Source organism: Vitis riparia, chromosome 1, assembly GCF_004353265.1.
Source record: "Vitis riparia cultivar Riparia Gloire de Montpellier isolate 1030 chromosome 1, EGFV_Vit.rip_1.0, whole genome shotgun sequence".
Classification (NCBI taxonomy): Eukaryota; Viridiplantae; Streptophyta; class Magnoliopsida; order Vitales; family Vitaceae; genus Vitis; species Vitis riparia.
This window is the reverse complement of record NC_048431.1, coordinates 22192171-22215103: the sequence shown is the minus strand read 5'-3', so window position 1 is coordinate 22215103 and position 22933 is coordinate 22192171. Positions and strand designations below refer to the sequence as shown.

General features: G+C 35.1%; 2 protein-coding genes across 5 annotated transcripts; both read right to left on the bottom strand.

The window, feature by feature from the left end:
• Positions 1 to 727: 727 nt before the first annotated feature.
• LOC117921213 lies at positions 728 to 20458 on the bottom strand. Its single transcript, XM_034839049.1, has 32 exons — positions 20354 to 20458; positions 20190 to 20245; positions 18491 to 18798; positions 16577 to 16713; positions 13790 to 13886; positions 13083 to 13646; positions 12141 to 12478; positions 11280 to 11494; positions 10175 to 10308; positions 10000 to 10112; positions 9823 to 9879; positions 9039 to 9135; positions 8880 to 8948; positions 8703 to 8795; positions 8283 to 8406; positions 8110 to 8179; positions 7932 to 7973; positions 7115 to 7243; positions 6917 to 7030; positions 6749 to 6791; positions 6602 to 6679; positions 6236 to 6360; positions 5827 to 5839; positions 5633 to 5709; positions 5429 to 5536; positions 5172 to 5322; positions 5003 to 5079; positions 4862 to 4919; positions 4585 to 4751; positions 4344 to 4481; positions 2564 to 2782; positions 728 to 1359 (listed from the first exon to the last, which is right to left on the bottom strand). The coding sequence occupies exons 3-32, from the start codon at positions 18645 to 18647 to the stop codon at positions 907 to 909; spliced, it is 4257 nt and encodes a 1418-aa protein (XP_034694940.1). The 5' UTR covers positions 18648 to 18798; positions 20190 to 20245; positions 20354 to 20458; the 3' UTR covers positions 728 to 906.
• LOC117918487 (meiosis-specific protein ASY1-like) lies at positions 3800 to 10275 on the bottom strand. Of its 4 annotated transcripts, XM_034835186.1 has the most exons (22): positions 10000 to 10270; positions 9823 to 9879; positions 9039 to 9135; positions 8880 to 8948; positions 8703 to 8795; positions 8283 to 8406; positions 8110 to 8179; positions 7932 to 7973; positions 7115 to 7243; positions 6917 to 7030; positions 6749 to 6791; positions 6602 to 6643; positions 6236 to 6360; positions 5827 to 5839; positions 5633 to 5709; positions 5429 to 5536; positions 5172 to 5322; positions 5003 to 5079; positions 4862 to 4919; positions 4585 to 4751; positions 4344 to 4481; positions 3800 to 4241 (listed from the first exon to the last, which is right to left on the bottom strand). In XM_034835186.1, exons 1-22 carry the CDS (start codon positions 10000 to 10002, stop codon positions 4188 to 4190), a joined length of 1851 nt encoding a protein of 616 aa, XP_034691077.1. In that variant the 5' UTR covers positions 10003 to 10270; the 3' UTR covers positions 3800 to 4187. The 4 variants fall into 4 exon arrangements, with proteins under 4 accessions (XP_034691077.1, XP_034691099.1, XP_034691087.1 ...); XM_034835196.1 differs by lacking the exons at positions 3800 to 4241; positions 4344 to 4481 and having other exon boundaries at positions 4691 to 4771; positions 10000 to 10275; XM_034835203.1 differs by lacking the exons at positions 3800 to 4241; positions 4344 to 4481 and having other exon boundaries at positions 4711 to 4797; positions 10000 to 10275.
• Positions 20459 to 22933: the final 2475 nt, after the last annotated feature.

Below are 22933 nucleotides of genomic sequence, written 5' to 3'. Positions count from 1 at the left end.
TAGTGCTGATCCTCTTACCTACTAGCTCTCATTCTTGCAGATCCAGGAAAATGCACGGTTTTTCTTTTTCTAGTTCAGCTTGATTCATTGTATGATTTGAAACTCAAATTCTGCCTACACAAATAACTGTCATATTGCTTGGTTCGCACTGTGTGCTCGGGTTTTCTGATGGTAAGACGCCAGCTTCCTGGTTAAAGATTGAAGTAGGTCAGCCTCTGATGAAAAACGTCCTGGTTAATTTGAAGCAACCAATTACCAAAAGGTTAAGCCACTACCGTGGTAGAGAGGGCCTATGGGTCAGGTGGACTCTTCCACTATCTATATTCTTCTTGCTTGCATGTGTTTGGGAGAGGGGACTTGGTGGTGAACCAGAGTGAATTGTTTTAACGTTCGATGCCTTAAGAGGAAAACCAGGTGGATATTTGTGTGCTATTACCTTCCATGTGCTAAAGGGGTATATTACCTAACTGGTGTCCCGCCACGGAGCTAATCTAAATATTTGTGAGACATTTGCCCTCTCTTTTCTGCAGTGTTTGGGGCGAGTGACGGCCCCAAATCATCCCCTCGCATGCCCAATGGCATGGCAGACTTCCCTATTAAAGTAATTTATAAATAGGTCTCAAAAATTAAACCTATCCAGTCCAAGGATCCGAACCTCACCAGAAGGGACTCATGCCTGTTCTGCCCTGCTCATCTCCGAACCAGATAAGTAGATAACATACTGAAAAGATCACCAACAAAGACTGAACCAAGTTCTACTCCACTGATACAACATTAATAAAGTTCACCATTCACCGACATGCTAGTTTATTCACATTAACATGGCGAAGTGAGGAGAGACTCCTCCAATGGTCATTTACAAACTAGATTGACATTTTTACACACCCACCATAATCACAGATCTCTTTAATCTGAATCTGATGATGATTCACCAGCAGAAGAAGCAGCAGAATCCATTTCCTTCCCAGCCTCACCCTGCTTAAATGTCTTGGCTATCTTATCAATGGGAACCAGCGGGAAATAACCAAAGATGGTATAACCCTTTCCGCTCATGTCTGTAACTACGTGGTTGTACTTATCTGACCAGTGAGCAGCTGTGGGTACTGCCATATCTGCTACCGTGTGGAAGAGGGGCACCTTGTTGAGGATAAACCACAGCTTCACTAGTTGGGTCAACATGAACAGCTTGTACGCAGTGGCGGCATGCTGCAAAGCTGCAGATGGACCACCAGCTTTCGCCTCCGATACAAGCGTTTGAGCTGTCTTTGATGCCTTCAGAACCAAACACTGGGCATGGCCTACAACATCCTTGGCTACTGGGGGCGCATGCTTATCAAATTTGGCCGAGACTTCATCCACCTGTGGCCACGAGAACAGCAATATTTCACTTTCAAAATCCAATAAAACTTAGACCATGTTTGGTTCTAAAAAATCTGAGGAAAAACATGTGAGAAAGAAAGTACGAAAAAAAGAATAAAAAATGAAGAAAAAAATAAATGTAAAGCCAATAAAAAAATTTCATATACTACTTTGAATTCATTTCACTTTATCTTAACTCTTTTATATAAAAATTAATTAATCCCTCGACCTATTTCATAAAAAATTTACATTAGGATCATTTGCACATGTAGCATACATACAGAGACACCAAACTAGTGAGGAAATTGCGATTGGCTATAATTGATGATCGGTAAAAGACCCAGAAAATTTGTGCAATTACATATGATGAATCACCAAAAATAGGATGAGATTTAGCATCAATATAAGGCAACTCCCTTCTTTCCAAATAAGAACAAAATGTCCAGTTCCTTGTATTTAAGTGAAAACACAGAAATTCTATGAACTTGTCAATTACTGATAAAAAATGACCAACTCAAAAGTATGTCAAAGCACTGGATACAGGCGCAGTTCCTGTGTAGGCAAAGCCTGAAAGAGTAAACCAATAAAAAAATACCTCACAAGGACAAGTAAACATAGGCTTGACCCCTAACGAAATCTATTAACACCACCTCAAGAAACTGTGGTTTCTTTAAATGATACAAGAAACAGAACAAGTAACCTGTTAAAAGAGGAAAAGAATAACGTATAGAAACATACTACAAAAACTCCTGTTATATGATTCCAACCTTTGAAGAAAAAATAAAAAAAATTCCATATGGCTTCCTATATTTTTTTTGGCCGCAAAACGGAAGACCTGACCGAGAATTAAAGAACGATACCATGACACCTCATATCATATCCATCTCAAGAAACTAAGCTCTCACCGCATCATAACAAAATCGAAGAAAACAAATTGTTAAAACGAAGTCTCCGTTCTTGTCACTACATTATCGATCCAAACCAGAACAGTACGGACAAAGAACTTATATCATCTCAATAAACCAAGGTTTCCTCGAATAATAGCAGGGAAGAAAAACCATTGGTAAAACGAAAAGCAAAGCAAAGAAAAAAAAAACGTCCGGGCACAAATGATAAGATCCCAAGTTCCCATCACTGTCCCAAATTTTCCAGGCAATCAAACCTAATTGAGCGAGATCCAGCCAAAAATGAGAAAATGAGTTACCTTCTTGTCCATAAAAACAAGGAGATGATCAGGCACGCCCTTGAATTTATCGTAAACGGGAGAGATCACAGCGGTGACAGCGTCCTCCACAGCTCCAACGGTTGATCTGAGAGGCCCCAAGTTCTGCTTCGCGTAATAGTACAGATTCGACACGCATACCAGAGCCTGGATCGCAGCAATCCTCACGAACCCTAGATGCTTCAATTCTCGATTCTCCATCTACATCAACAAAAGAGCAACAAAAAAACAAACAAGTAATTTTAGAGAAAAGGAAAACATATGAGAAGATGTTAATTGGAGAGATCCCGAAGAAGAAGAGAGTTGCAGACCTCGCAAGATGCCATTGTAGTTTGTGAGAGTGAAGCTCTGTCGACACTTCTTTTGTGCGAAACTCAAATACCAGGGTTCGGGTCTTGGTACATGTTTATAGGAAGCAACCACCAACCAGTCGTTTTGTACGGTAGTGTGATCGGACGGTGGATGTGAAATGAAGTGGCCCCCAGTAAATTAACTGCCTGAAGGCAAAGATTCGCGGTGATGGAGTAAGGCGCGTTTGGAGGTCTTTCTAGGAGAAAGTAGAGGCTTTGGGAAGGACACGTGGATTTAAACAGTAGTGTTACTTCGGAAATATCGACCGTGTGAGGTGGGAGAGTCAGGCACAAGGCAACGCCCAATCTTCTTCTAGACGCTTGTAGTTGATTCTCCATCTAGCTCGAACCCCGATGTAACAAATTGTAGTAATATAATTCACGCTTACATAATTTCGAATACAAAAAATTAAGCATTTAAAAATGTTTTAGAAATTAATTTTAAAAATTCAGAGAATTATATGATGTTTTTAAATAGTAAAATCACTCCATCAATGTAAAAAAATAATATAAATTCAAATATAAAGAGATTTTTCATAGAAGTGTTCTTCTAAAAAAATATTACTTATGAAAACAGGCTAGAGTAAAAATATTTTCCCAAGAATTACTTCCAGTCATATGTAGGGTTGATGATTTCTAACGTGATAGCGGTTTTAATTTGACAGTTAAAGCACTGTACCTAAAAGCTTTCCAAACCAATTCCAATTAAAGCGTTGTGAGGTGTTAATTAAAGAACCATACCAAGCGGCTTTCCTAGCCAATTCCACTTCAAATCGATGACATCTTCTTTTGAAAACATTTTAACAAACAAAATTTGCCATCTATTTATGTCTGCAAGAATTTGGGCTGGTGTATAACACAACAAGAGTTGGGGTAGGAAAATATTCTGTATAAAAGTGAAGCCTTTGCTAACAAAATTATGATCCACATATGTGCCAAAATTGGAACATGCAAGCGGCACATATGCATATAGCAAGTCCATCTAATCATCTACCAACATGGCTAAAAAAGAATGGTACCAGATAGTTCTGTTTATCAATTTCTATTGACACTTCCTGTGGCCTTTACCTTGTTTATCCTCCATGTAGTATAAGTGTATGGACAAAGGCGTTCGTAAAGTGCCTTACAGGATTTTGGAGGGGAATGTGACTACCTATCATGTTTATGTCATTTTTTTTCTCACTATTGATATCCCTTTTTATATTCGGGAAATGAATAAGAAAAGTCCTCCAGTGGCATTACAGGACCAAAGCTTTTCAGATAGCTTGAGCTTTCCGGCGCTTCAGGTATTGAAGAATAGGCTCCTTCACCTGTAGAAGGGAAAAGGAGTTAGGTCCAATTATGGTAATAAAATTGCCTTCTTACAGCTCTGCATTCTCCATGAACCATTGTGAACTATATTTGAAGCATACCGTGCTTGCTTTCCTGGATCTCTTGTCTTGGGTGGACCTACTACAGATAATGGCATCCACCTCATCACCGTAATTTGTATTTCCATTTGCTCTGGTGTTGTCACTCCCTGGTGCAAAGCTCTCTCTTGAAGCTATTGGCTACATCAATTATAAACGTAACAGTTTATCAAACAGCTTTGCAACTGCCCAGGAACAGGGAACTATTGTCACAGGCAACTAATGACTATACTAAATCACTAACCTCAACCCTGCTCGTGGGAGTGTTCCCCTGCCCCAGTGTCTTTGAAATGGTCTGCTCGCTCCTAATTGAGCCATTTTGATATACGTCTGATCTGCCTCTCATTCGCGTGAGATCTGATCCAATGGAGTGGAGGACACCGCATGTGGACATGTCCTTGAGGTTGCTTCCTAATCATCAGAAAGGCCATCTTTTGTTGCTATTTTTAAGCTATTCCTAAGAGATAATAAATAAATAAATAAATTCAAACGATCAAACAGGAAGTGATCCAATTGGGTACCGTTTGTGTGAAATCCTAGATGGTTGGAGTTGTCATGTGGCTCACTGACATCCAAATCCTGTTTCAGAATTAAGGAAGATTAATATAATCAAATTTGAAAACATGCAGTTATGCACAGAAAGAAAGGCAATAATTCATCACCATAGCTTCATTGTTCAAGGATTTTGTGACTTCAATTAGCTTTTTCTCAGCCAGATCAGAATGGATCACGCGCTTTCCTGCAGACAAGATACGATAATCATAAAGCTAAACCAAGATGGGAAGAACTTAAATCTGCCTAAATTATGGTGAACCTTCTATTGTCACATACCTAGCCTTCGGTTGCTTTTAGCATCAATAAATCCATCTTGGGTCATTCTATCAATTAGTTTGCGCACAGTAGTCTGATTGGCTTGTCCTTGGAGCATGTTTTGAAGCTTAGGAACTGTCACATAGTTCATCGGAAGAGCATAGTACAAAGCCTGCAATTTGAACAACAAAATGTCAAGGATATGCCACATGCAAAATCCATTCATGACAACAGTTATCTACACCTGACCTCCTGGAAAACACATACAAGCAACTCACCTTCATGTACATGTGATCCTCTCCCATAGCCTGGTCAACTTTATCATTAATAGGAAGTGCTTGAGCACCCATTTCTTCTTTCACAGCATCAAATTCATACTCACATTCCTAATATTTTGGCTTGTTAGAAGCAAAAGGACTATGAGCTAATAGTAAGATGATATGGATAGAAATATGAATGAACGGTAGATGAAATAAAACAACCTTCTGCCTCTTGATGGTGTAAGCGTCCTTTCCAGTTTTTGATAGAACACCTTCTTTAACAAGCTTGTCCATAATTTCTGAAGAAAGATAAGGGAAAAGAATCAAAAACAATTATGAAGGTAGTAATAGAACTTAACAATACAACATGTACTCTCCTTGTTTAAGCAATAACATGGCTCAAATCGCCAACTTACCTTCAGTCAAAACCTGCCAATCATAGAAATATAGATTGAAGAGGTCAGTATCATTGAATTGTAAATTAAGAATGGTTAAATAAACTAAAGAAATTGTGGGATTTTGAAGAATTCAATAGCCAATCAAATCCTCAGTTAAGGCTTAAGCTGTACAACCTGCCTCATGGAGGTGCATTTTTTTGGGGCTGTTTGAGGGCTAAATAAATTGGTGAAATGAATACTGCTGAGGTTTGAACTCTTGACCTCTTCCATGAACCAAGGGTATGTATGATATTAACTACCGATTGATATAAAAGCTTTCAGGCTGTTAAGTAGTTCGTTAATAATATATATTAAGCTTATTTACGATACAGCCCTAACAACCCCCTACCACCACCACCAAAGGGAAAAGGGAAAAGGGAAACTTTACCACTGAGATGTCGGGAAAATTTGACAGAACATCTGTGAGTTCAATGGTGTCAAGGTGGCGACAGCTGATCCAATCCTTCACCCGGCTCAATTGTTGTTCATCTTCCACCGAATCCTGGGTATCATCTGCAGAGTGTATGACAGTGAGTTTGTGTTAGCATTAGCACCACGGTTGGTTCAATAGCCCTGAAAAATTTTTAACTAAAAAGGAAAAGAAAAAATGCAGTGAAAACTAAAGGATTAAAGTTGCATATAACTTGATACGTTTTGGTATTTAATGAATTAAGATTTGTGTGAATGACTCATTCTGATATAAAAAATATTATGTTGGCATGAAGGTTGTTGCTGAAACTGAGTGAAGGAATACCTTCATCAACCATACCAGTGTCTTCAGGTGGCTGCTGCTTATCTGGACCAGAATTATTGTTACTCCAAGTTGAACTCACTGACAATATCAATGAACTGAAGTAGATAGGCAATGCAACAAATTGAAAAAGGGAACTGTATATTTTACCTACTGGTGCAACAATATATTGGTCCCTTTGCGAAAGGTTAACCTGAAACGAATAAAAATTAAGCATGACTTGTGCATAATTCATTAGTTGTAACCTAAATATAATCATGTTGTCATCATTCTAGCCTAGTTAAAGGTCAAGAAGAGAAAGCAAATATTGGAAGTTACCTCACTGTCAGATTCAGAATAATCATCTCTTTGTACAGAATCAGCTCCCAAACTCACATCATCATTTTGGATATCTTCGTTTTCATCCTCACAAGGATCAAGCACACTCTTTACCTGTACAAATGGTTGCATAAAAATCAGTGGAAGCCTGAACTATGGACTGAACATCTAGCCATTTCTGCAATCTTCACCCCTTACCTTGAGAGCTAATACGAGATGTTTGCTGTTCACATTCCCAACCTCCATTTTCAAAGGATTCTTGTTCCATGAGATATGAGCTTCTTCTTCAGTGCAGCTCCTAAAGAAAGGAGGTTCATAGTCCACTGGCTGCAGGTTGAATAAGTTTGTTACATTTCCTTCCTTCTGTTGAATTTTTCCACTTCAGAAGAAAAAATAATAGTATAATAGAAAAGGATTCCGAAATATATTCTCAGAATTGCCAAGCTTGGGAGCACTGGATGGAACAGACCAATGAGTTGGTTCTTCTAAAACACCAGAATTCATCCAATGGTGTAATAGGACCCTTTAGGCACACATTATATATGTTACACAGCATATAAATGCTGTAAAGGTTTCTGCCACAATTAAGCTTAAGGAGCCCGATCAAGTCCAAAATATGCACTACTCAGATTAGTTGAATCATCTTTAACTTGACTTCTTATATCCCAGAAGATGATAGTGCAAAAATTTAAAATGAAACGTAAGGAGATTACAAGTAAGATGCAGTACTTATTGACTCATTCATACATGAAATCCCATACAAACTGATCTGAAAGTGGAAGTCCAAAAACAATTCATTTTCTCTGGATTAAGGTGGAAATGCATAGCTACATCAGCTGGTACAGAGATTCTTTTATAAGTTGGTTTAGCATTGCTTTCAAACACTTGTTTTCTGAAATATGACTTTAGTCGCTGATTTCCCAAGCTCTAATTAACAAGTAGAGGACATTTATGAATAGGAATCACAAAATTAAGCACATGAAACTGAATCAGAAGAAGTTAACAGCAGTCATACCGTCACATCATCATAGTAGAGGAGTTTCATCAGTATAGTGCGCTGAAACATGAATCAAATTTCTTACAGTTACATATAAATATAGTTCAACTGCTTGTAGGAATTTGTATCTTCAAAACATGAATTGCAACCAAAATTTCTCAGTTTTCACTAAAGATCAATCCCCCAATTGATTTACCTCTTCTGGCATCCTATCTAGAGTTCTCATCAATTGCACCAGCGTACGGACCATTTTACAAGCAGAGCTCCTGGATATTGTATCATGAATTTATAAATACTTAAATTCAGAACCTAGACGATGATAGTAAGCAAAGGTCAAGTTTGGAGGGATTTCATGCACGATAATGTTACCTCATCTGATTGGGAGTAACTTCAGTTGCGGAGTTACACTTGAATGTTCCTCCCTTCTTGGTTCCAGTGCGATTGACATTCATTGAAACCTCTTGACTATCAGAATTTGAATAACTGAAAGAAACTGCAAGAGAAAAAAAAATAGTTCTAATCTATTTAGCTCACAGAAAGTGTCCCAAAGAAGAAACCAAGTGAAACTTAAAAGTTAAAACTGTGTCAGGTTGCCAAGGAAACGTGAGGAAATAAATTTTCACTTATTGATATCTCATTATTTTGGACTCCAGAAACAAATAATGCAGATAACTTTGCTTATTTTGAGAGTGTTTAATTTTCTTGAAACCAGAATAACATGATGTATGCAATTCAGAATTTTCTTTTATGAGCCAATCAATAGATGAACTAATTTATATGAAATCTTACATGCATATTCTTCAATCATCGGGCCTTCTATTGCTTCACACACACAGAACATAAGCGTTTTCAGGTATTTCTTTTGCAATGCATCATAAACACCTTCAAAAACAAGAAAATATGTCACAAAAAATGGTTAAAATTTCAAAATCGAGAAGCTCATTCAGATCAATAGAATCAATGTGCCTTTTTCCATCCAATCAATCAGCCTGCGTGACTCTGCATCCATTGGCATAAGCTTCTTGATCTTCATCTCTGTTAATCATGCCATGATTTCAGAATTCACTAACCGAGAAAGTGGATTTTGAGGAAAATTAGAAAAACATCTGATAACGAGAAGCTCACCTAAGGCTGGAACTGACTTATCATTGAAATATTTTTCTGGAAAAAGTCCTCTGATGTAACTAATATTGAATATGGCAATACGGAGAAGGTTCCTTGTCTGTCCATTGCAAATTGTACATCCGTCAGAGAACATGTTATATCATTGATCGTGAGACATACAGTTGCCACTACACGTCAGAACCATAACTCCAGGGACAGAAAATGATCAACAACTGAAGAAAATAACTTCCATAGAGTCATTCCATGGTCATCGACGGTTTCACTGTCACATCCTTAAATACTTGAACATCTAATTAACTAAGAAAGGATCTGAAAATTTTTCATCTGTTTTCCCAGAGAAGATTGCATGATGAAAGACAATACGGATTTGAACAAACTTTGGTTCCGATTTAACAGTTATAAGTCATTCATCTAAGCCTTTTAGCACACAATGGTACTACTAGAAATTTTGGAAACAGAAGCCAATATAATGAGTTTCACATTCATAACTGACACGGATTTGAGAATACCAAACATTCCTGATCCAAATTCTCTAAATCACACAAAAATTCACCAATAAACATGCGAAAAAATGGACCTCAAATTCAATCTACGATTCATCGACTGTATGACGCTCTAATCCGAGAAAGAGAAAAACTACTAGCGTGGATCAACTGAACATGAACGAGTCACAATCGACTGAGAATTCAATAAAAGAAAAACGCATTCCACACTGTTGTTATCGTAATCGTCCGTAGAAAGAATCACAAGCCAAAAATAAATAAAAAATCGGATCATTAGATACCAGAAGAAGAGAATCCTGCTCAGTGATCTCTGCTTCCTTCAATTTCTGTGCAACAACCTGAAAAATTATGGAACAAAACGAGAAAATTACAGTGAGACTGAGAAGAGAGAGAATGGAGAACTAAAGCAGAAGATGTAATGATGAAGCGGAATGCTTCCCAGAGATTTCTCTGCTTACCATGATTTTCAGTGTTTTCAGAGAAGTGAACACAGAGCACTGTCTTGGGAATTTTGAAATTAAGTGAGCAATGGCGGGAGGAGAAGAGCTTGGGGGTATTATAGGGCCACGAACTTAATCATGGTTAAATTTGTTTGATGGGTAACTCAACCATGGTTAATTGAGGAGCGCAAACCGTTGGAGGAGGCTGATAACGTGAGTGCAGGTATAGGATCACGATCAATGGTAGTACATGCCATGCGAGCTGGCATGGAGAGATTTGGCTTAACCAAAAGGTATGAATCAGGTGACTGTTCACTTGTTACGAGTCTATAACCATTCAGAGTCGTTGTAATTCTCCACAAAGTAGTTGTCCGTAGACAAGGTGAGTATGGCCATTACTTTTCCAAGATCTTTAATTTATTTTTTTCTCTTGTTCTTTTCTTACTTTTTCTCTTTCTTATTTTAAAGCTATTATTAGAAGATTAAAATAGAAATTTGATATGATTATCAAATTATAAAAATAACATCTCTTTTTCAATATGTTCAAAAAATGACATCTTTGGACTCTTTCACTCCCTCTTTATTTCGTCTGCCTCAAAACATATCCCACTTTTTTTTCTATTTATTTTATCATATTTTTAAGGGTGTTCACTTATTGAAGTTTAAGTTTATTTTTACAAAACCCAAGTAATGTCAAGTTCTTATTATGATGATAATTTGAATTACATTATGATTAAGTTTTATTGATAAAAAAACTTGAATAAGTTCATTAGAATTGCAAGAATGGAACGGATTCAAACAACATAGGAATTTTAGCAAAGCTCTAATGTCATTATCAGATTCAAAAATGCTTGTAAGAATTGCAAGATGTCGCCTTTGAAAATCATTTTAATTCTCCCAACTTCGAAGAAATCACAAAGATTCTTTAGTTATTTTTATGCTCAAATTTTCCCCTGAAAGGAGTTATCTCCACCACTTCTCAGCACGCGATATAAATACATAACTTTAAAAGGCATTCCCAGGCTATCCTCCATTCTAAAGGCTATCATGAGCTTCTGCATACCATCTATTAAAGAAAAGTTCTTAACAGACTACATCATTGATCTTTTTCTTCCCTTCCCCTCCCCCCTCAACTTTTCTAGGTTGGAATCATCACACTCGTAATTTCAAATTTGTTTCACAAACTCATCCTCAACAAAGAGAATGGTGTTCCTAAAGTTAATGGTCTAAAATTACAGGACAAAACCTGTCCACATTCCAACACTCTTTAAAACTTGCAGCTCACATTGGATCCTCACCTTTCAAAAGGATCCCCACTATTTGATTCTAAAGGATAAACAGCTGCAGCATTGATTCTCTCTCGAAGGTTGAACTTCTTAGCAATCAGTGGCCGGACATCTTCAACTCCAACCAAACTCTCCAAAAATGGAATAAGTAAAAGCAACTCTTGGTCTGAACGATCGTTGAACCAGCTCTCAATTGGTATTCCATTGTCCACTTGAAACCCAAACGCCTGAGAAGTAGACCATCAACCTTGTTAATTAGAACCAAAAAACCAAGATCCCAATAACTTTACAAAAAGAACCTACCCTTTTCATTACTCCAACAAACATGGATAAACAGACAACCTATTTATCAGCATAAGACAATTCATAACGAATTTGACATCATTCTTATGTTTTATTTTTCCATAACATAAATGCTACTCAAAGAAACTCCATAACAAGTAAATTGGATTCATTAGGAATTTAGCATAGACATCAAAACAAATCACAGGTTTCAACAACCCTAACTTACTGGTGCAAGTCCTCAGAGAACAAGTTTACAATTGACCAAGGAATTGGCCCCCAAACAAAAATTAAACTTCGACTAAAAGAGAGAAAAATAATGGGTTTTGCAGCAAAAACACTATATTCCCCTAAAGAGAGCTGGAGATCGCTTTCCAACAACGCTCATGTGACAATTACTTCAGCCACAGATTATTAATAAGCTCAACAACACCCACCAACATAGACCTCAACTTTTCATACTACTATTTAGTTAATGAAGCATATAACAAAGAAGGAACAAAACCAGAGCAAAGAGTAAAAGAAAAAAAGGCTCGATCAGCAGAAGCAAGATTAAAAACCTGCACAAAACACAGAAATTTTGCAAAGTACCTGTGGAGAGTTGTCAATTATGATGACATGTGCTAAATCCCGGCCAAGAACTGACAAATCCTTTAGGTAATTTCCCTCCACAAAAACACAGGATTCACGATAAACACGATGACGAAAGAACCTCCTCTTTGGATCAAGGACATTGAGGAGCTGCTCAGCATAGATGCTTTGGCTGGCCGTAAATATGATAATTTCGAAAAGGCTGGCAACCCTCTCCATAAAATCTTTGAGGTGAGGACGGCATCGAACATAAACCATATGCTCCTTGAGGTTAAAATTAACCGGGAATGTGAAGTCTGCATCATCACAAGGTTCTAGTGTAGAGTGCACTAAGGTCTCTGACAAAACAAATAAGTAGCTCAGTCCACGTAACAAACCATGTATCCTCCAACAGAAAACAGGTAACCAGGTCATGTATACCGTAATAGTAAAGCATCAAAACAGAGCTAAACATGACTATTAAATTCTTGTTCAGATTCAAGATATGAATGTGGAAAAGTAGGAGCCATTACTCTTTATTTGGGTCATCGCTTCCCCCTATCTACAGTAACATGCAATAATAACTCAAATTAAGAAAACTCAATACTCAGTAAAACAACAATTAGCAAGAGCTGAAACATGATACCAGATTGATTATTATACAAAACACTAGCTTCACAATAGCCACCAGTTTCTGTTTCAATATTTATATAACAAATTTAACATTAGAATATTTTTCACAAAAAAACATAAAGATGATCAATAGAGTCCAAAAGAAGCAAATGAAAGAGAAATAATGTTCCATCTAGTTTAGGAGTAAAGCTGAGACAAAGATAAAGTCAAATCATAAAGAGTTTAAAATCCAAATATATGTCATGTTGTAAATATTTAATTAGGTGGTCATGATTGTACTCATCCAAAATAAGATTGGCACATTGGTAATAATATCTTAAATATGCTTACCATCTAAGTCCAGAACTAGAGTAGTTGGAGGACAACTCCGCGTCTGTTTAGGAAGCAGCAGGGGGCGGAAAGTTGGAACAACGGATGACAAATCTGGTAAGTTTTTTATGAATAAGTAAGGATCGAAGTCGTCAAATTCCTCACTGTCATCATCCTCAACACACCCATCAGTTGACATAGAATCTTGACCATGCTCATCAACACATTCCAGTTTTGAGTTTTTCATGGCAAGATATATGGCTGAAACTTCAGATGACAGGTTGTTTCCTTCTAAGTCCACATTGCAAGATGAGTTCATAGAAGTTGCATCTGATGGAAGCTTCTGACTACCACAGTTACCTACATTTGCATTTTTGGATGGCATGTTTTTATCCACTTCCATATTACTATGGCATGTTGTGTTAACTGAAGTTATTGTATTCTCATTGGAATACTCATCTCTACAAATGGATTCAGAAGTTCTCTTGATAAAGTGACAGTTCAGAGTATCAACATGTGAATACTCAATTTCACAATCCTGATGAAATTTCTGGTCTCCATTCCGGAGAATTTTCATGAAGTCGGCTGAAAAGGAAAAGGTAGTGATGAAAGATGAGATAGATAAATACAGAGAATAGCTGACAAGAGTTTCTTAGGTGTTGAAGAGCAGAGGAACATAATTGCATTGCTGGAAGGGAACAAAAAAGTGCATGTATTTCCCAACCTACCTCCACTAGCAATTTCCCCACCAGCACTTTTTGACATGTGAAAAGCAGGAGAAAATATAGTTTCCAACACAGGCACAGCAGTTTCCTCGTTGTAGCTCTGCAATAAGACACAAACAATCATATAATAAACAATTATTTTTTTTTAACTCTAAATAAGAAAACATTTGCAGAGTTCCTTTTTTCTCTGATAAGAAGCTTTTTCAAAGTTCTGACATTCACCCACATCCCAAAATGAAATTGAGAACATAACAACATGCTCTTATTAAATGCCACATTTAAACACAAGCAAGCAAGTAGGAAATTCAATAGTAAAGAATATACAGTGCTGCTATAAAATTTTGCAAACAAGTGAATTACTCAAAGCAAGCAATTAATGATCCTTGCTCTAAACTTCGAGAGCTACCTTCGCCTACAGCACAATAAGGCCTATTTCCCTATACAGAAGCACAGAGCCATCAATTTTCAGCAAGCAGCTCACCTTCATAGACTGTTGATGTAGGACAACTCTAGAATGGTTGCCGACAAATCAAATAGGAGGGCTAGGGCTTTTAGCTTTTAGGGTTAAGGATAGGAACAAGGGATGAAGTTTATGGCAGCAAAAAATAAAATAAAAAATATAGAGAAAGAAGATAAGAAGAAGAGATAGAAACCGGAGTCTCATTAAGGCCAAGTCTCACCTAAAAGAAAAGAAAATCAATGGAGTTTTGAACCTTGAGAATTGCAACACTTAAAAAAAAAAAAATTATTATTTAATCACCAATCAATACTTTGGCTTACATTAACTAGCCTTATTTATATAAGAAATCCAAATTCTACTAACCTATTATGCTCTAGTTCTCCTATAATCTAATTAGCTACTACTTCTAATTTGACTCCAAAAATAATAATCCTAATTTAATTCCAACTAATACTAATCCCAATTTAATTCCAACTAATACTAATGCCCATCCGCCCATACTCATTAGATGTTTCTCAACTAAAAAAATTGTTAGGCCACAGTCAGCCTTGTTTTGGAATTTTACATTATTTGACCAAAAGATCTTTGTTAGCAATTCTTCAGAAAATATGGAAGTCACCCATCCTCATCAGATGTTCCTCAACTAAAAGAATTGCTAGGCCACAGTCAGCCTTGTTTGAGAATTTTACGTTATTTGACCGAAAGAATCTTTGTTAGCAGTTCTACAGAAAATATGGAAGTCCAGACTAATACATTCTGCCTACTTCATCCAAGTAGACCATTCAACCCTCAAGCCCCAATACTTCCCCAGAGAGCTCTGTTTACCTGATATATAATATGCAGCAGCAGCCTATGTTAGGTTGGCCTATTATGGATTTAGTCATGGTTGAACTTTAGTCATGCATGTTCACACTAACATTCAAGAACACAAATTCTTACTATTACTAATTTATGCCTGTAGTTGCATTATTATATATGCAGTGTAAAATAGGGTTTCTAGTACAGGTTGATAAAGAACCTTAATGCAGAATGTAACTCCTATTATATCTCAAAATCTAACTCTTCATTCAAACAAAGTTGGAAATTGTCATGACTTTGCATTCAAAAGAAAAGTGAATATTATCTCATGTCAAGCCCTTGAAGCCTGACTCAAGTGGTAAAAGGATGGAGAGGGTTTGTGGGAGGTTTCAAGTTCAAGTCCTATTAGGGACAAAAATTTACCTATCAAAAAAATAAAAAATCTCATGTCAAGAGCACCTATCCCACTACTTGTGTTGACTACAGGAGTCATATTTTCCATTTTGCTCTATGTCGGATGGTGTTTTGTTGTGGATGGTTTAACCAGCTTCCCTTTTTTCAGATCTCAATACCTCATTGCACATCCTGTGGCCTTCTCCTTGTTCAACTCAATTTTAAACAGTGAGCCTAAGCCTAATGCTCAACCACTCCCTAGTTATAGCATTTCACTTGACAAGGCATATGCCTTGTTGGAGAGCTATGCCTCATCTAACTTACTGTTCCATTTTAAACAATTTCGTTCTTGAAATTTCTAACTGCATATTGAATTTTATATAATTTCATTATGTTTTTGTTAAATGCTTCCTTTAAATATTTAGAATCTTAGATTTTTTTGTTGATTGGATTAGATTTTGAATCATATTTTATAAAATTGATATGCATCCTTGGTCACATTTCGCTTTGCTCAGGCACACGCCTTGTGTTGCACTTTAAGCGCACTTTGTGCCTTTTAAAACTATAGTTCAACTTGAAGCAGATCATCCTATGCTATTTCAGCATTGAGAATTCATCTCTCATTACCAAAGATAAAACTGATGCTTTCACATGGTCTTCAATTGGTATGACACCACCTCTTCACCCCATGAATGCATTTATTTCTGGTCTAATTCATTCTCATCATCTACTCAGACATTTTAACATCCTTATTTCAACAATGTTCATCTTATGAACAATATCACAGAATTTTTTTAACCATAAAGCATGACTAGTCTAAGACCCAGCTTATGGAATTTTCAATATCATTCCATAAATACATGATGCATGTCAATTACATGAAATTCTAATTCATGAGCATAGCAATGGCATTTCAATTACTAAACGTGTCTAACATCCATCTATCAAAACACATCAAGAAAGTGAAATCCTCACAGAGAAGTAAGGGCATTGAGAATTTTAGTTCCAAATTAACATAAAAAAATCAAGCATATGATAGGAAAGAATAAAAAATATACCATAAAAAGGATAACAATGTTGACCATAAGGCCAACTCCAGCTCAGGAAGTCAATTAAGCAAGGATGGATTGAACAATTACCTTACAGTCAATGGAAGCATCACTAGTTCCATTATACCCCAAACAAACATCGAAGGTCTCATCATGCACCAAACCGTATCTGGTATTCAAATTTCCTGCAGCAACAGGCTCTTCACATTTCTTGGAAAGTGAACCAGCTGAACATTATAAGGGGAAGATGAGAAATAAGTTCACTTATAGACAATAGAACTGTAAATCTTTTTCCTACAAAAATATTTGAAAGTTATGGCTATTTAAAAATACAAAAAAAAAACAAAAAAAAAAAAGAAATACACCTCCATGGAGCCAATTCAAGTCCACAAATCATTAAAATGCATGAAACTGTTCAACAAATCCATTAACAGAATCAAGTTCAATCACAAACATAAGATAAGTTGTTAAACATATAGAACCAAAACATGTATCCTGTGTGTGTGGATGGGGTGGGGGGGGGTGTGCACGCACATATCCTCTATCAATGAGCCTAGTCAGGTTAAAATATGAGGGCTAAAAAAGGTCTGGCATTGTCAACAATATATTTATTGGGATGACCAGGGAGAGACTGAAAAACATATTTAAAAGAAAAAGGCACCTCTAAGAATAGAAATAATTACATAAACCATCAACTTTCATGCAGAAGGCCCTAAGACTGGAAACAGTATGCTAGAACAAATTTTACTTGGGTTCTGGTTAGTAATGATTTGTATTCCTGTTCCAGTAGACTGAAACACACTTCTGGAATGGACGCATATTAATTCATGTATATTCTAAAGTATACAATATGATCTGCACTTAAACACACTTTTGGAATGGATGCATAATATTTGCGTACATTCTAAAGTATACAATATGATTCATCTCTAATAGGCAAAATGCATAGAATTGGTTCACATTTTGACTATTCTTGACTATTAAAACAAATCATATTTAAAGTTTAAAAATCATTACCACATAAAGGCATTGCTTCCAAAAACCCCTTCAAGAAGTTGCTCAAGTGTTTTCTTTATCACATATTACAAACACATGCAATTTTTGACACAGACAGCACAGTTTCTTGATCAGATTTTGAATTCAGAAATATCAACTAACCAATGCTACAAAAGCTCAACTTTTTCAATTAATATATTCATGCTTCAGTATGTACTTGAATAGGATTGGAGGATTGTATTTTGGCACTTAAATTCTTGATGAGGTGTTTTGCTTATAAGAGTCAAAGCATAACACCTGAAGCTAAACACGGCATAAGCCTCAACTTAAATAAAAAATAAAAAACTAATAATAAAAAATCTCAAAATAATAATAATAATAATAAAATCACGTTAAAATCGAACAATAAGAAAACTATACATTCATAATTTATTACCAAATTAATTGCTTGTCATCATCAATAGTTTCTAATTCAATTCATCTTCATTTCTTCTAAAATCCAACTCTATCTCAAAGTTATATCAAATAATCTTCAACACTGCTATATTATCCTCCACATCAGTATTAATGACTACACATTCTTCATCATCCATCAATTATAGTGAACTTTGCACGAAATTTTCATGAGATCATATGTTGCTATACCTCAAGTGCCACATAATCTTCATTTTAAATATCTGTGTCTAACAAGACATGATGCAATGGGGTTCACAATGCAGAACCTAGAGTAATTGATATCTCAATAACTACTTGACACCAGATGGGATTTATCATTTTAACATCATCCATGGAGCATGGCATGCTTTCTATTTAGAAGTTTATCAAGATACAATATGAAGAGTTAGAATACCATGTGAACTAACATCATGAAATTATTTTTCACTCACTCAGATACACAATGAAAGCAAGGATTTCAAAGAAGAATGCAATACCAACAAAGAAAGGCAAAACTAGATAAAGAAACTTCTCCACAACCATAGCCTAAATAAGAAGAAGGTTTCAACTTACCAAATCTCTGCTTTCGGGTAGAGGATGCAATTATCTCAGTTACTTTCTGTTCTTTAATTTGTACAGTTTCAGATACCTTCTTCTGAGATCTTGAAACCCTGGGATTGGCATGCTCTCGAGCAGAATTTCTTCCAGGCATTTTTTTCTTGGTTTGCATCTCCAACTCCAAAGAAAATCTTGGTTTTAAGAAGGTTATTATTATCTAGTTTGCTTCAGCTGAATAATTCAACATGCACAGTCCCCTGCCCAAAGCTTCCTCCTTTTGAAATAGACTCTTACTGAAGAAAGCCTGTGCTAAGGATGAAAGGCTGAAATGTTAAAATGGAAAGGAAAGGTCAATAACCATTTTTATTTTTTTTTGATAAGTAAAAGTGAAGAAACTGATTTGATTATAACATATAAGAGAAGTTAGTGATCAAATCAATGGACTCAAATGGACAATGAGACTACGTAATATTTGAAAATGAAACAAACAGGTTCCTGGGGGTTGTCAACAAAGTGATAAATGTGAAGTAAAATAAAGATTTTCTCAAATAGGATATTTTAAGCGGAATGTGATAAATAATGGGTTTAAAATCATTCTATTCAATACTTGCTAGAGCTTTTGTATTGTAAGAAAAGATCAATTTTTCAAAAGGCTAAACTGGAAGCTTCTAAACACCTTGGACTACTCTAGAAACACTCTACTGCAAACAATGAATCCACTCATTGCTCTTTTAATAAAAAGAAAGATTTGTTTAGATAATGATGCATGGAGTAAGAAAGCACATGTAGGCACAAAGGAATAAAAAATACATAGGATTAGGAAAAACAAAAACTAATAATTACAATTGGAGGGGCAAAATCATGTCATATGTATTTGAAGACAAACCAATTACCAACAGATATTAATAGTTTATAAACCACGCAAACAAGATCCCTAACATGTTAACATTGGCCAATTATTGGTCGTGGTTAGATGCAGAAACAAGAAAATAGATTATATGTGGAAAAGTAACTCTGGGTCCTAGAGACAACACATACTTCAAAGCAAAAAACCAAAAAAAATAAAGAGCAAAATAGAAAATCTTAATGGAAATTTTTTATTGATCTACTAATTACTAAACCTTCAATAACAGAATTTGAATAATCGACCAACTTAAAATAACACCCCAGCCATGGGGTTCCTTACATAGCACTTCTTTGGCTCGATATACAATCCAAAGCGCACAGACCAGGTGTTTCCCATACCCCAGAATGCTGAAAGATAATAAAAGCACCTTGACTTGAGTCCTTCTAGTTCTAACTGGTTTATCATAATACACACATTCTAGGGTTTCAAAATTCCCTGGCCTCTACTTCAGCATTTGATTTTTCAATTAACGCAATAGAGAAAAATGCCTTATTTTCTAAATTCCCATCGCCATCTCAATCCACAATACAGTGACAGAGTAGTAAGTGAAAGCTCCCTTGACTCTACTCTACTGACCACTACAAATTCAAACAGCGCTTAAGAAATGTGAAATCCAAAACCGCACCAAATCTGATAAGTAACAACGCTAAAAAAACACAAAAGAAACCATACAAATTCCAAGGAAACTGATAATAAGCCAAACCCTAGAAACTCAAACAACAGACCGGAGGGGAAAAAAAAGGCAGAACACGAGAACACCACCGAAACCGACAAATTCGAGCTGGAAAGCATTTCAACAACTTATACCTGAAAGCAAATCGTCCTCGGGAAAATGAAGAAAACTGAATCTACAGTAACTTTAGCTGCGATTGTGACCAACAGCAAGCAATAAACGCGGTCATTGAAGAGATACAGAGAGCTGGCGAAAAGAGTGAACTGCGAAGAAAATAGGAACCCTAAAAATTTCTTACCATTCAGTAAATGGAGAGACTGTGTTTGGGGTGTTTGGATGTTTTCCCTCCAAAGAAGAAAAGAGAGGGAAAATTTGGGAAGAGAAGGAAAATAATTTTTCTCGAAAGAAAAGGAGTGAGAATGAAAAACTAATAATTCAACATTTTCCCTCGGGAGAAAGATAATTTTCCGAATTTGAAGATTCCCCATCACACACAATCCCATAGCTTCCCATACTCGCATCTTTCATCTGAAAAACATACTCGCCCTTTTTGATGGCCACGTAACCAAACATGTTTGTGAAATTACACCAAGACCGAATTTGAGCAAGTGTCGGTGTGAGACAGCGAGTTCTTTTCAAGTGGTTACGTCACCATGAGGAAAACGCGTTTCCCTTTCAAATTTTGCTACAAGATGAAATTTTGCTGCCCCCCAAAAACGACGTCGTCTCGGCGAGGAAATACTTTAAACGACGTCGTTAACAAGCGGACAGCCGCGCCCCGCAGTTTGCATAGTCCGCAAAGAAAGGACCAAATGTCAGAAATGATAATTCAAAATTTTTGGATCGGCCCCGAGAGGCACGGATTCCGAGTTCAAATTTCGGGTAAGTAATTGAATCCTACCACTTTTGTATTGAAAAAAAAAATATTCAATTTAATTATATATTTCAAAATATATATTTGCAACGGTCGTGCTCTCAATATAGAAATTTTATTTATAAATAACCTTTCAGTTTTTTATAAATTTCAAAATATTTGTATTGAAAAGGAATATCTAAACATATATAGGAAATTATTATACCACGTAGTAAAAATCTATTCAACCTCACACTTAAAAGGGATGTAAATGACTTTTAAAGTACATAAGAGGAGAAGGTTATTAAAATTTTCCTTGAATAAAAACTCAAAACATTTTTTAACATGGTGCATATACGATACATATATATAGTAAACTTATATTACAATTTTCAAAATAAATTTAATTATAATTATAAAATTAATTATTATAAAATTAATCCAATTTCAATTATAAAATCAATCAATTATGCAAAATTAGAATTCCACCACAAGTGCATTTATTAGGCTTTTCCAAAACTTTCTTTGCCCCCTTTTGTCGTTTCTATTAATAGTAATCTCGTGTTTTGATGAAGAGTAAGTGTGAGTTTGGTAATTCAATTTAATAATTTAAAGTGACTTAATAATTTAATTTAAGTTATTAAGTAATTAAATATGTTTGATAAGATAATTTAATGGTATAACTTAAAATAACAAATAAAAATAATTAATTTATTCTTAAGTTAATATTTTTATTTTATATTTTTTTTATCCAATTTGCTCTAATTACTTTGACGATCTCTTTTACTACTTCACGATCTTCATTATTACTCGATGTTATTTGCTCTAATTATAATTTATAAGAATAAATATATTAATTTTATTATTTAAAATTAATTTTATCAAACAACCTTAATACTTAAAAATAAAAAAATTAAGTAATCAATTTTAAATCAACTTAACTCATTGCGTAATAAATATTGACTTTTACCAAACATCCCTTAAGACATATAATTTATAAAAATCTTATATCAAAATAAATGAAATAAAGTCACAAACTTAAATTACATAGTCTAATGTACTAACAATTATTTTAAAAATATAAGATAAGTACAATACTTATATATAAGTTTTTACGAAGGATAAAAGTTTCTAACTTACTACGACTTTGGTTAGTAATTTACAATTTTGAGGCCTCGTGAAGAATCTTTTTTGAAAATTCGCAGCCAGTAGGGAGCTGGGGGGTGGCATCATTCCCTCAATTCGGCTGCGTGGGGGCTTCTGATTAGTTCCTTTTAATTTATTGAGAAAATTACGTTTCGGGGCTTTTTAAAAAAATAATTAATAAATGAGCCCCACTTTTTACCCTTACTAATGATGTACCTTTTATTAAAAGTACTACTTCATGGATGCCCTTAAACTTTAATGTGGTTGGGACAAATATCATTGGGGCTTTTAATAACGTAGGGTAGACTTAAAGAGGATATGAAAGATGTATGATTAGGCCAAAACTCAAAATTTAGTATATGTAAAGGATATTTGACCTAATAATAATCCAATAACACCCAAAATATTCATAATAGATAAAAAAATAACTTTTAAAGAAAAGTAGATCTAAAAAAATTAAAAATATTGAATTAATAACTTGATGGATATTTGATAATTAAGTGGATGTTTGGTAAATCAACTTAATAACTTAAAGTGATTTAAGTCATTAAGTAAATTAAGTATATTTGGTAAAAAAAACTTAATAATATGATTTACAATTAAAAATAACTTTAAGTAATAAGTAAAGATAATTACTTTATTTTTAAGTCCACATTTTCATTTTACTTTTTTTTATTATAATTTGTTCTGATTATTTATATGATCTCTTTTGTTACTTCACGTTTTTCATTGTTACTTTACTTCGTTTGCCTAGTTATAATTTATGATGATAAATATATCAATTTGATGATTTAAAATAAATTTTAAGTTAATTTTATCAAACAACTTTAATATGTAAAATAAGAATTAAGTAATAAATTTTAAGTCAATAATTCAATT

Coding starts and splice junctions, on each gene's coding strand:
- LOC117918487 (XM_034835186.1), bottom strand. Junction 8,180..8,282: donor GTTACTCCCAATCAGATGAG/GTAACATTATCG, acceptor TACAATATCCAG/GAGCTCTGCTTGTAAAATGG. Junction 6,361..6,601: donor CACTGGTATGGTTGATGAAG/GTATTCCTTCAC, acceptor TACACTCTGCAG/ATGATACCCAGGATTCGGTG.
- LOC117921213 (XM_034839049.1), bottom strand. CDS start 18,647: ATGCAAACCAAGAAAAAAATGCCTGGAAGAAATTCTGCTCGAGAGCAT. Junction 9,136..9,822: donor AGCAGGATTCTCTTCTTCTG/GTATCTAATGAT, acceptor TGCAATGGACAG/ACAAGGAACCTTCTCCGTAT. Junction 7,244..7,931: donor TCTACTATGATGATGTGACG/GTATGACTGCTG, acceptor TTCAACCTGCAG/CCAGTGGACTATGAACCTCC.